The following is a 14,383-nucleotide window of genomic DNA, read 5'->3' as shown; positions in this document are numbered from 1 at the left end:
TTAAAGCGTACTTCATGCATGTCATACCATTATGACGAAAACACTGCTAAAAAGAATGAAAGCACTTTATAGAAAAATATTTTTAAGAAACTGATTCTCCACATCAGGGGGTTGAATTAAAAAAAAAAAAAAAACATTGCTACTTTATATCCATTTTTGTGATTCAAAATCTACAAGGAACAAATGCCTATATTCTTATTTTAGAAGCAACGAAAACAGAATGAAAACATGATTGTGAAAGCCATATTTACTTAGAAACCGATTCTTTATCAGAAAAATGCTAGGCCTCCAAGCTTATTTTAAATATTGTACATCTTCAAAAGCAACTTTCAGGCAAATAGAGAAACTAAAACAAGGCAGGCAGCCCTGGTCCACTAATGTACTCCAGTCACCAAAGCAAGGATCCACACCCTTGCCTTCCCTACTGTCTACAATACAATGTATAAAGATGGCTGTGGGCCAACTTGCACATGACTGCCTCTGTCTCCGTTCCTTGTACCTCACTCCAATAGCTTTCCTTCCTGAGACGCTTTAGTAATTAAAAAGGGCTTGGAGCCCTGTCCATGTCACGTCAGTGTCTGTCATTGGCTTGTGGGCTTGCCTGTTAGAATCTGCTTGATGTCATTAGTGGAAGGCATGCACATGTCATGCCTTTTCCGGTGGACAGCCCTCCTCGAACGCATCGACCAAGTACAGAAAACATGCGAGGCTCTCTGTTTTCTGTCCGGCTCGTGGACTACTTTTTCTCTATTTTTCCAGCACGATCTCGCTTGGCAGAAGTCGAGCGCTTTACACAGTTAATTGCACTTTTTCAGGTTACGTACATAAATGCACTTTTGCCGATAGGTGAAAAGTCGGGTTAGGAGTTTACAACGCTATCAGCTCTAACACGAGCAAACGCGAGACCTGTTGCATTGCAAATGCTTGTATTACATTGTTGTCCCATTTTCTGATGTCTCTATATATTGTCTAGTATACAGCTTCAAACCCCTCTGACTGTTTTCTCATGAAAGCTTATGGGTTGTGCAGTAACAGTCACCATGTTTATTCTGTAGTACTCTCACTTGCCCTCTTCGATTTGTTCTTACAGCATGATAACTTTCCCCTCCCCGCTCACAAGTATTTTTCAGGTTCAATTGTGTGCAGTTTCACAGCACACTTGAATTCTCATGTAAAGAGAGAGCTGTTCTCGTTCCTCCTCACATGCACACTATTTCCTCCCACTTCCGCTCAGTCAGTGCCCCCAACCCATACATGCTTTATTTTACACACCACTGTACGCAATGGTGAATTGTTTGTGATCCATCTTGCTAATGTCTGCACTTCATGTACTTTCTGGCCTGCAGGGCCTGCAGAGCAGAAGGCGTGCCGAGCAGGTAGCACCCAATTGTGAACATACATTTGGTTTGTTACAAAATCATTAACATCAAAGCAAAAACCATTTGTTTGCTCTAACCTCCAATTCCCGCTCCCTCCCACTTCCCCCTTCACAGACCCTGCCAACTAGTTTCCAAGCAGAGTTTCACCAAAGTACAAACAAACAAGGGGCCATCAACTGATCAAGCAGAGCCTGAGAAAAAAACACACTGAGGAGATGAAGAAAATCCTATGCCTCGTAAAAAAGCTGTTTGTGATAGACCGCTGTGCTTTCTTATCTCACAGAATGTGTGGATTCTGGGAAGATAGCTGTGCAAAAACAAGTATTGGCAAAGCCAGTAGTTCTTGCCTATCCTAGAGCTATTGGCTTTGCCAAAGTGTTTTAGCCATGTGGTAAACCAGCGTGGCTGCTGTTCAGCATGGCTAAAATTAAGTGTCGTGCAGTGGTGTACAGTGAAGCGATGGAGAGTCGTAGAGTGGCGGGACATAGAGTGGAGGAGAATATCACAGAGAAGAGGAGAGTTTCATAGGCTGGAGGGGCATAGAGTAATGTGGCATAGAGTGGAGTGGCATGGAGTGGAGTATGGTGTTGCCGTGTGGAATGGCATAGAGTGTTGTTCAGTGTCGTAGCATGGAGTGTTGTACAATAATTGTCGTGCGGTGTTGTGTTCTGTCAGTACAGTGGAGTAGAGTGACTTAAAGTGAAGCAGCATGTAGTGGAGTAGGTTGCTATAGAGTGGAGTGGCACTGCCTTTGCAGACAACACATTTTGAATTGAAATAACAATTATATGTGCACAGACATACAGTTTTACTGATAAACCTATACAGCACAAAAAAGATAGTGTGTGGAAATGGCATCACCCAGTGTATTGATTCGTTTTCGGATTGTATTAAAATATGTGTTTCCACGACACTTCAACATTACAAAGGAATGTACTTCATTAGTGCTTTACTAATTCAGATATATTCTGAAATATTTACACATTTGAAGTATATACATTTACATTTTGTTGTGTAGTGGAAAAAATAACATCATACAGCCCCCCTACAGCACCCCCCCACTATTCAGCATGATTGTCACATAAATTGTCTCACTTTGAAGTCAGAGAAGGAAAAGTAAACACCAAGCTCCCTAGGAAGACAGAGCCTGACATTGGATATATGTCTTTGAATGTACAGCAAGTGTGACAAGATAAGAACAAAATATAAAGGCCTGTTTACAGAACACAGGGACTTGTGGAAGAATACCGTAAATAGGCTATGTTCCATGGGAGGGACAAATACATACTAGACAGTCTAAATCCAAAAAAAAAAGCAACTGTGAGTTACAAACTGCAAAGCCAATGATAAGCAATGGTCGGAATACATGCCCAGGAAAGCTTTCCGAATGAAAAAGTCATGGACACAGACTCCTTTTTTTTTTACGCTTTATTCAACATAAGCAAGGTGATACCAACCCTGGCAGTTCCAGCAGCCAACTGTCACTGCTCACAATCTTCACCTCCCCTCACATTCCATTATGTTGCTTAGCAATCATTACATGTCTAACATTCTACAACATAACCCAACATATATCCCTCCAATAATAAAACAAAGTCACTAATGCTTAATAACTAATAACATATTGCAAAACAAAACAAGCTTAAAACAATAATATTAAAATATGGGTATCAGATATACTCAACACCACCGGATCTTTGACTACCAATCGACATTGCCATCTAGACAATGTAATCTTTCAAATAATCCGGTCTCTTCACAACTCTTTTTTCCTTTTCCTTCAACACCGTTCCACACTTTACAATTCCGCACACACTTGCATCATCATTCCACCTCCTTAACTCCATCTCGTTGCACTTCACCACACTGTCCACATTCCATCTCCTTCCATCCTCCAACACCACACTATACCATCTCACCTTCGTTATACGTTTGGGCACAGACCATTTGGACAAACCTTTCTTTGTTTTTTCCCAAACTTTTGTTCGCACCCAATCACCTACTGCCAAATTACGCTCCACCACACCACCCATGCCTCTACCTTCATACTTCCTTTGCATTTCTGCCACATCTTCCCTCATTCACTCTTACCCTACCTGCCTTGCCCATCCAACCTGGTACAGCTTTGGTACAAGGTTTCCTACCCTTCAACAACATAAATGGAGTCTCCATAGTAAGGGAATGTGGAGTGGTGCGATAGCTCCATAAAATATCTTTGATTTCCTTCTTCCAATTCAACCCATTTTGCAATGCCAACTGAATGTTCTCCCCCAACACTCTGTTGAATCTTTCCACCAGTCTGTTCTCCCTCGAATGTGCAATGGCAGTTTTGATATCTTTAACACCACAACTCTCTAAATAATTTTCAAACTCACTCGACGTAAATTGCGGACCATTATCAGTTACCAATATTTCAGGATAATCCTCTCGCCTTCATATCTCTTCACAAGATTCAATGATCATACCAGATCTAACATCAAGCACTAAACTGACCTCTGCCCATTTTGAATGGTAATCCATCATCACAATAGCGTAGGTTTTGCCACCTCCATCCAGCTCAAATGGACCGCACACATCCATACCCACTTTCTGCCATGGCTCATGTGGAAACGGTATGGGAATCACGGGAGTACTCTTCCCAACATGCGTTTTATCACTGCATGCACAGCACAAACAATTTCGAACAAACCTTTCAACATCACGACCCATGCCTGGCCACCAAAAATCCTCTCTTGCTTTCCTCTTCATATCTGACATTCCACCATGTCCTTCATGCAAAATTCCCAATACTGACTCCCTCAACTTGCTCGGTACAATCACTCTGTCACCAATTCTCATTACACCATCTTGTTCAGATAATTCCGACCATACGCTGTTAAAATCAGATATCACAACTGTCACATCTTCCTCTAACTCCCACCAATGTTTATCCAAATTGTTTTTTAACATTTGCATATCCACATCCTCTTTCATTTCTGTTTCCCATACAGTCTCCTCCACAGCCTTTGTTTCAATAGCTTGTATGTCCGCCACTACCCAATCTTCATCTTCCTCTCTCTCCACCCTTTCAATCGGTAGCCTAGATAAACAGTCAGCATTCACATTTGCTTCTCCTGGAAGATATTCAATTACAAAATCATATTCCTGCAGTCTATACAACCATTTTGCTATTCGAGGAGACGCACGACTGGCACCCTTCGTCGTAAAGATGTCCACCATGGGTTTATGGTCCGTTCGTAGTTCAAACCTTCTTCCCCAGACATAATTTCTAAAATGTTGGACCCCCCCACCAACAAGCAAGAGTCTCTTTTTCGATTGCAGAGTACGTAATTTCCGCACCTCTCAGTGTTCTTGATGCAAACAAATCACATGCTCCTTCCCCTTCCTCACTTGCATCAACACTGCCCCAAGCCATACATACTGGCATCTGTGGACATAATCGTACGGTCATTTGTCACAAATGGTTTCAATTCCACTGCATTAATAATATTGCACTTCAACATAGCAAATGCTTGTTGACACTTCACTGACACTCACATTTCTGATTTTTCTTCATCAATGCACGCAGTGGTTGAGCAATGTCAGCAACATTTTTTACAAATTTTGCATAATATTCAGCCAAACCCAAGAATGATCTCAACTGATCCTTATCCACTGGGCTCGGTGCTTTCTCAATTGCCTCCATTAGACCGACTCTTGGTTTTATTCCACCTCAGTCACAGTATGGCTAAGGTACTCAACAGCACAACGTTCAAACTTACACTTCTTCATCTCGACCATCAAACAAGCCTTTTCCAGAATCGAACATACACCTCTCAACACATTGGTATGCTTATCCACATTTTCTGCCCACACTAACACATCATCTTGAAAAAACTTTACATTCTTAACGTTTCCCAATAAGCTCTGCATTACCCTTTGAAACACTGCCGAAGCAGACACCAAACCAAAAGGCATTCTCAAAACTCTAAATGCCCCTTCAGGTGTAATAAGAGGTGAGATGCCTTGAATCTGGATGTAACAAGATTTGATGATATGCATTGGACAAATCTAGCATAGAAAACACTTTTTCACCCTGAATGCTAGCCAACAACTCATTAATGTTGGGTATAGGATGTCTGTCAATCCATATATAATTGTTCAAATCCCTCAAGTCCACACACATTCTGATTTTGCCATTGGGTTTCTGAGCCAGCACCACCGGACTCAACCATTCAGACGATTCAACTTCTTCTATCACACCCAACTGTAGTAACCTTGCCCACTCGGCTTTCAATGCATCCCTCAACACCAATGGTCCCCCTCTCACTTTATGCACATTAGGCACTGCACCCTCTCTCAAGACAATCTTATGCTGAAATTTTTTAAGACATCCCAACCTTTCTCCAAACAACAACGGAAATTCTGCCCTCCATTTCTCCACCTTAGGATCATCATGCAACACAGTCAAAACCTGTTCCCCAGTATTTGGATTCAGCACAATATTCAACACCCTTTGCTCATTCCACCCCAACAAACACCTTCCACTTTCCACCACATACACACAACATGTAATTTCCCTCTGTTTAAAAACCACAGTTCCTTGGAAATATCCTGTAACAGGTATTTTACTACCTCCATACCCGACCAATTAAACGTTGGAGGTAGCTAAATCCACTTTACCTACTTTAAGCCACGTATTTTTATCAATGAGCGTATATGGGGAACAAGAATCCGCCCACATACTAACGGATACACCGTCCAAACTCACGATACACTTCGGTGGTCTGTATCGATCATTACCTAACAACAAAACGTTATTTTCGAACAATTCTTCTTCTGGGGTAGCATCGTTCAACATAAACTTTTGTATGGGGTCACCATCTTCATCAGAAGATGATTTATCCACCTTGTTACTATCGTTCTGCAAACAATTCAAACTTTTCTTCTTAGTCACACTTTTTTCTGGTTACATACTTTAGAGAAATGTCCCACTCTGTTACAATTGAAACATTTGGCATTCATCGCTGGGCAACTCACAGAGAATGCCAAATGCTTCACACTACCACATCTGTAAAAAAATTTCTTCCCATCACTTTTACTGCCCTTGACCACCTCCTGCACAGTAACATTCTCTACATTGTTTTTTCCAAATTCGTTTATGTATTGTGATGTATCTTCAATACGTTGTGCAATAATTATCACCTCCTCTAAGGATGGGTCTTTTAAACTCAAAAGTTTCTCTTGAATCTTCAAGTTCCTAGTGCAGTTTATTAACTGGTCCCTAATTATTTCCTCGTGCAAATCTCTAAACTTTCACGTGTTTGCTAATGTTCGTAATGCACTTACAAATTGGTCGATAGATTCACACTGTGCTTGTGTCCTCGAAAAAAACTTGTGACAGTCAACCAGAACACTTAATTTTTCACTAAAATGACCAAATAATGCCCCCATGGCTCTTATATACACACCATCACCTTCCACTTCCTCATCAGACCCCTCGCCATTTTCAATAACTTCGTTATATGGTAAGGTTTTCAACACCTTCATACCGTCCACCCCCAAATTGTGTTTTAGCAAAGCTAATTTCCTTTTTACTGTAAAAATAGCTCCACCCAAAGCTTCTAAATATGTTTCAAAGGCTTCATGCCAATCCTCCCACGGCATACTAGGTTCCGCAGGTTGAGCTAAAAATGTAGGTGGAGGACCTATTAATTGCATAATGTGTACTGTTCGTCCTGAGCTAAAAGACTAAAATACACTAATTAATTAATAAATTTAAAGTGTTCACTGAAACCAGTCACTGCAGTACTATTTCCTCATTCTACTTCTTGAACAGTTCTCTTCTCTTCTTGTCGACATACACCGTGAAAATGCAGATCTTCAACAAGAAGTAACTAACACAGTTCAGATCTTCAACAGGAAGTAACTAGCACAGTTCTCCACCTCCACAAAGGAATTAAAGCAGCGATGCAGAATTCACATCGATGTACGAACTCTAGTTATTTTGTTTCCTTAGCTGGTTGCCCTTGTTTCGGCAACTTACAGCAATGATGTTTTTCCCCAACGTTAGTTGTCCTTGTTTCGACAACGTAGAGCAATGACGTTCATTTTTAACGTCGGTTGTCTTTGTTGTGGCAGCCAGTCTCGTACCCTCTTTGACACCTTAGCTGTTCGCGACGCTACACACATGAGGCAGTTTCTGTGCGCGCGCGCAGTTCTTCAAAGTGGGATGACGCCTCACACATGCGGCAGCTTCTGTGCGTGCGCGGAACCTCAATGCGGGATGCTCGTGGAAATATTCAAAAGTAAGTAAAACGAGCAGTTCAACCGCGCGAGGCCCTAGCGCATACTTTTGTTTCCAAACTATGTGCTGATGTTCCTCACAGCATGAAACTCCGTCTCAGAATGAGCGCTTACATACAATATAATCACCAGTACACAGAAATACCTCCAATGACGAAGTCCACACAGGAACAGCCAGTATGCAGTACTTTGCACTTCAATACTGTGCCATCTTACAGCTGATATCTGCTGATATCCTCTTTATATTCCTTGACTTCCCGAAAATTTCTCCCAGCCGGGACTTCTCCCCATTGTGCTCAATAGGCTAAGGTGATACCGAGCCCTGTCACCCAGGTTGACAAAACTGCTCTGGTGCGTCAGACCAGGCCTCAACGAGCTACCATCCACAGTATATAGGAAGATTGGCGTTGTGCAGTGATGCCTCTTCACATCCAGGGCCCACAGTGACCACTCTTGGGATCCTGTTCCTTAACTTCACGAAGAGGGCATCACACATATGCCAGGGTTGGTTACAGTTGGTATCCCACCCTTGTTGCCACTGAAAAAGTAATGGATACAGACTCTTTTTTTTTTTTTCATCTTTATTCCACAGAAGCAAGGTGATACCAACCCTGGCAGTTCCAGCAGCCAACTGTCACTGCTCACAATCTTCACCTCTCCGACATTCCATTATGTTGCTTAGCAATCATTACATGTCTAACATTCTACAACAAAACCCAACACCGAATGTCCCCAAGAAGTCTTTGCAAAGGCTAGCTGGTATGCTTTTTTCTAAAAAAAGAAACACAAAAGTATGTATTTTAATGTTGCAAAGGTTGTAGCTTGATTTTGCTGATTGCGGGCATATTCCAACAATTTACACACATTTGTCCACTGCACTTAATTTATCATAAGCCTCTAAAAAAATATCAAGGTGAATTAATAAAAGATCAAAAGCTGCCCACTACGTTCTGGTTATTAAACATCTCAGTCCACTTATAAGTGTAGTTTGCTACACAGTTCATCACTGTCAGATGTGAAGTAGTAGGTTCTTCAGGAAGAAGGGATAGGAAATGCACTGCCAAGAGTTGGAACTTTCTGAATTGGAATTTATTGTGAAACGTATTAGGAAGATGCAGAAAATCTGCAAAATTTCTATTTTTTGAGCAAATGTGTCGTCCAATTTCACTGCACACGTTACTCTCTTTTCTGGGACAGTGGCAGGATTATGGGAAGTACGGCTAAGTAGCGATTTGCGCATGCTGTAGTTATGGATGGTATGAAGCATGGTTTACCAACAGGATTAATACTACAGCTGGGCTCTGCGTTTCCAGTAGCAGGAGTAATCAAAATGCAATTATTAAAATTGAGGCACATTGGAAGAATACTGCCAAGACTTCTACGAATTTTGTCATAATTTGATTCAGCTGAATCGCATGCCATCTGGCATCTTGAAGGCACACAGAAAGATAGTTTTTGACAAAGCCAATAGGTACTTGAGTGTGCCCATTGCTTATTGTTGGTTGGTTGGCTTTTGTGACAATCTCATTTGCTTGCTTCTTTGTGAATGGCTTTCTTTTCTCTTCTTGTATTTGTCCATCCTCTTAAGCATAGATTATTTACAATCCTTTTCACGATGCCAAAAACTACCTATTTCTTTTCTTTTGAGCACTCTTTGGAGTGCATAATTTTTACTGCTTTCCCCCCACAGTCTGCTTGTTCACCTTTAAATACCCACTTATTTCCCATAGCCACTCCTTTATTGCTTCCTGGGTTACTTCCTTTTTTTTAAACTAGAAAAAGTAACTTTTCTTCAAGGGCTCCAGCCGGCTCATTCACCATCACGTTTCAACTCCTCATCATGGGTAGTAAGAGCTATATAAATACAATTTACAAATAAAATTATCTCCCTGCTCCTCACTCTCATCTCCGCTCTATTTTTCAATTTCCTATTTAAAAAAAAAAAAAAATGCTTTTTTTCTAAGTACTTAGCAGCTGCACATTGCTGCTGGGCCACTCGCTTATTTATTATTTATACTTCTGCACAGTCTTTATGCTGTTTATTTTTACCACTCAAAAATAGTTTTTGGCCATCTTTGATTTGTATATTGAAAGTGGTATTATTAAACAAATAGCAAAAATCCAAAATGTCTGCTATTGAGTCATGACACATGCACCTGTTGTGACATCACAGTGCTTGCCCAGGCTCTAGTGGCCATCTTGGAATGCATTTTGTTTGCGAAAGACTGTTTCAGCATGGGAAGCCATGAATGCTCATATGTTGTGACGCACCAGCAGCAATCTTGGAACAAGCCTTATAAGATGGTCTCTGATGCATGCATATGTGTCATCGTGCACCAGACGCCATGAAGTATTTTTATTGAAATGTGCTTTACAAACAAGCACTGACAAAGGCAAGATCAATTGGCTTTGCTAGTGCTTGTTTTATTTGTGTTTTTGCTGTTGATGCATGTGTCTGTGTTAGCGTGCACTCACCCCAGTTTGCTCATTTCTCATCAAATCCCAAGTCAATACTATATGTTCCTAGTTCTCTCCCGATCTCAGCTTGTCCATTGCTTCCTCTCCCTCTCCTACACTGCTTTAATTTTTTTTCCCCTTTTTTTAAAATTGCAAATATTCCTGCAATGCCACAGCAGCTACACATGCTACAAATATACTGGCTTCTTATTGTTTGCAAAACCCCACCTTTCTTTTTTCTTTTCTTTTCTTTTTTTTTTTTTAATTTACCAGTCGCGAACGGATGTTGACTATCTTGGAATGGTAAAAGAAACTGTCAAAATGGTAGATTCCTCTTGGAATGCTTTTTTTATATGTGAGAAAAACTATTCCAAGGTGGTAGCCCATGAATGCACGCCTGTGCATCAGAATGGTTTGTGTGTGCATGCACAGTGACACACCAGCAACCATTTTGAATGTTATTTTTTGTTTTTGACAATTCTAAACCAAATAAGAATTGTCAAAGTCAATAGCACGGCACATAACTTAAAGGAGGTATTTATTGGTGTTGCCAACGCCTGTTTTGTATAGCTTTGATAACAGTTCCATAGTGGTTTTAAAAAGGAAAAATCAGGCTATGGCAGCCCGTCCTTTCCTCACACGTCCTTTTTCTCTCCTGAATTAATTTCGTCAATACATTGAAGATTTGAGTGAAGGTAATATTTTTTTTAACTTACACGCTGATGTTTCAAATAGGGCTAAAATTGTAATTTCTTGTAGAGGCAATTTTTTTTTACTAATAACCTTTACATCACTTGGCACGTCTGCAGTCATTCTCCCTTAAAAAAAGTGATTCCCTTTATTTCAATCAATGAATGTTTTGGCAGATTGCTCAAGAAAGGAAAGCGTTTTGGGGAAGTCACCTTAATTCCTGTAGGGAACCTGTATTTACAACTACCGAAAAAACCCATATTGAAACGATGACACATTTGGCATAAACATACAGACCCATGAGTAATGTGGGCTTCTTTTTATGTGATGTAGACTCGTTCACAGGTTGATGTATTTTCCACACAATAGTCTTAACAATATAAAGAGATTTTGGTGGAAAATTCGGCCATGTTTTGACTGTTCTTATTTTGAACCTCATCTCAGCCTCTAATTGGCGATGAAAAAGTGATCATGTTGGCCAGTAAAGTTTGCATCTGTGAAGTTTATGTGGAAAAAAACCATTTTCAGGAACATGGAGATAAGATGGATGCACTATATTAATTTCGAGGGCAGGAATGATTTCTAGATTTGTGACGGATACCATCTTCCCCACAAAAAAGAACCATTAGCACGCACACTCTAACTCTGGTCTATAAAGAATATGCAGATGTTTCAACAAGATATGGTGACAGCAGTCCATAATAAATAAAACACAATACTACCCCAAGCAAATTAAAAACAGTTGAGCATCTCCCTAATTATTTAGTGATGCATTCTTCCTAATTAATTCTGAAGACTATTGGTGCATGGGATAGCATTGATCACATCTCCTATGCAAATGTGCTCTGTGGGTTTGGATGGTGCTGCAAAACGTCACACTCGTCTACCAACAGAGCAGTAAAGGATCTTAGAAACCTGTGCTTTATTGTCTTTAATGTACTTAACTGTGTAACTGCCTTCTTCATTTATATGCACTTTGTGCCTAAGAAAAGCAATCTTAAAACCACTGCCAGGTTCCCGTCGATTGCATGCAGTTATCCAGTTCCTTTCCTTGTCTGTTTAGTATGGTGAACCCCGGTCTGTCTGACCAAGTGCTGTCATCAGTAGAAAACAATCTGGAATTGTATCCATTCGATTACCAGGGTGCCAGAATCATCACCGGGCAGGAGGAGGGAGCTTACGGATGGATCACCATCAATTACCTACTTGGCAAGTTTGTACAGGTATGGAACCCAGCAAACAGTTATGACTTTCAGGCAGAATTGAAACAGGTGTTTACCTTGATCAGTGTTAGGGTTGCATGTCCGCAGAAGAACACAAGTAGGAAGCAGATGAGATATATATGCTGCTTTCAAGAGTCAGTCTTGCAATACCGTTTACTTTGTTCTCTCTGTCAAGGATTTGTCACTCCAGTGAGACTTGAATAACACGCTTGCTGATTGCATAGGTTTCTTCAGATGTATATTTGTGCTAGTTGAATTTGGTCTTCATATTTTGTGTGTGCACACTAATTTATGTATGATGAAACGAACATCTCTCCCACTGGACAGCCTTATTGGTGTCACACCAAATAAATCCACAAAAAAGGCAATTGAATGATGTAATCCTAACATTAAATTCTTTTTTCTAAGCAAAAGTTGTTTCAAAGTTCTACCTAGATCAGGAAGTCATTGTTCCTGTCTTCTTTCAAAGGTCACACAAAATACCTCTTTGTATATCTTGCACAGTCTTGATTAGGAAGTAATTCACAGTTTGCCCAAACCAGACAGATCACACACTGGTCACATATTTCTACCCATTTGTGTTACCTTGGCAGACAGGTGTTCAAGACCTCTACTGTCTTTGTATTGCTCACTGTAGGACGACTTCCTTACCTTGGATCAGTAGGACACACTTTTCATACAGCATTAAAGTACAGGGCCCTAAAGCTAAGGTATTTAAAAGTGTTTGGAAAATTAGGAATCGTGAATGAATCGGTAAAATGAGTTTGTGGTTTGTGAGATATTTTTGGCCGTCAGTACCTTCAAGTTTCGAGGTGCAGATGAATGTGAAAACCATACTATTCACTATCCTCTCAAATGTGCCCTGTTGGAATTATTTGTCTAACTTACTTTATGTCATGCAAAGAAATTGCAGTGTACATCCAGCAAACGTAACGTACTTCTAAATAAAGGACCACTAAAATATTTGGGACCTGATTTAGAGTTTAGCAGGAGGGTACTCTGTCATTAAAGTGACAGCATACCATCCACATTATTACAAGTGCATTATATCTTGACACACTCCCATTCGTGTTATTATAAGTGCATTGCATTATTTTGCACTTGTAATTAGGCAGAGGGGATGTCCATAGCGTTTGTGATGGAGTACCCATCCACCAAACACTAAATCAGGCCTCAAGACTTGCGCATGCTTATGTAAAGCGTAAAATCTCAGTGTTGCCACTGTACTGTTTTATGCCAACTCTGCATGTATAGTTTCCCTACCGAAGGCAGTATCACCCTGCCACAGCAAAAACTGTGTACATCGCTCTCTACAAAGCAAAGGAAGTTTTCCTTCTGATTAATTATAGGGCCTCTTCAGATGTTTCTATTGCTTTATAAGTTGACCTTCCTCCTAGTACCTAGGTCTGCCTGACACAGAAAGTCAGTGACACTTAGATAGCCAGCATTTTTGTCCTATACGTAGTATGACTCGGATGACATCACCCCTTTGATATGCATCTACCCATGCAAGTGCAACATGTTCCTTCGCATGTTATTTCCTGTCTGCAAATGGTGCAGCTGACCACTGATAATAAAAAATAATCACAGGATATTTGGAATACACACTCACCCATGCTTTTGCTAATCATATGCAGAGGTTTGCAGTGTATGTTTTTTTTTAATCTGTCAGGTGCTCATTTGTTTCCCACTGTCCAGATCTCTAGGTCTACGCGGTTGGTTAGCCTTGGTAATAAATCCACTAACTCAATGCACTCCTTCTACACCAATCTTCTTCCAGTTGCAAGAAGTCACTGCAACACAGGTGTGCTACTCTGGTTTTCTAATATTTGGATACACGCACCCATCACCCTCACCCCGTTGTGCAGCATTTGTGGGTTTGGTGGTAGCCCAAATTAGATTGGCATATACCATGGTCGGGTGTTCTACTTGTCCCCCACTTTGGAGTACTGTTGCGCGCTGCTGGGTATTCTTCATGTCACCACTAAACCTATACTATTAGTACTGTAAGGATTTGGCAGCCTTTTCGCCCAGCAGAAAGTTTTAAAAGGGATTTGTAACGAGCTCATTAACCAAACTCACTATTTAGTCATATTGTTGGACCCATAATTGTTTATCCCTTTTATTTGATCGCTAGCATTTTTAGTATTTTACCTCTGAGATGATATTGAAGATTGTAGACCCCATTAAATAATCTCTAGCATCCCACCCTGTGCAGCACATTTTGATTTTCACTTTGTGCTGTAGGTAGTTATTTGGTTACTGTAGGGCAGGTTTTATGCCAAGGCCTGGAGAGTGAAACACCAGCACTGCATGAGTCTTGGAGCAGTACCACAAGCTACTGCTAGA

The 14,383-nt window shown here is 40.6% G+C and overlaps 1 protein-coding gene across 2 annotated transcripts in view; it reads left to right on the top strand.

The window, feature by feature from the left end:
* The window catches only part of ENTPD1 (ectonucleoside triphosphate diphosphohydrolase 1), a 184,780-nt gene that overhangs the window by 149,099 nt on the left and 21,298 nt on the right, over window positions 1–14,383 (top strand). For both annotated transcript variants that reach the window (XM_069239690.1, XM_069239689.1), the window contains exon 5: window positions 11,875–12,034. In XM_069239690.1, the coding sequence (XP_069095791.1) occupies window positions 11,875–12,034 (160 nt within the window). The remainder of the gene's footprint in view (window positions 1–11,874; window positions 12,035–14,383) is intronic.

This window comes from Pleurodeles waltl, chromosome 6 (genome assembly GCF_031143425.1).
Source record: "Pleurodeles waltl isolate 20211129_DDA chromosome 6, aPleWal1.hap1.20221129, whole genome shotgun sequence".
Lineage (NCBI taxonomy): Eukaryota > Metazoa > Chordata > Amphibia > Caudata > Salamandridae > Pleurodeles > Pleurodeles waltl.
Note: the sequence above shows the minus strand (reverse complement) of the source record. Positions and strands in the feature narration are given on the sequence as shown.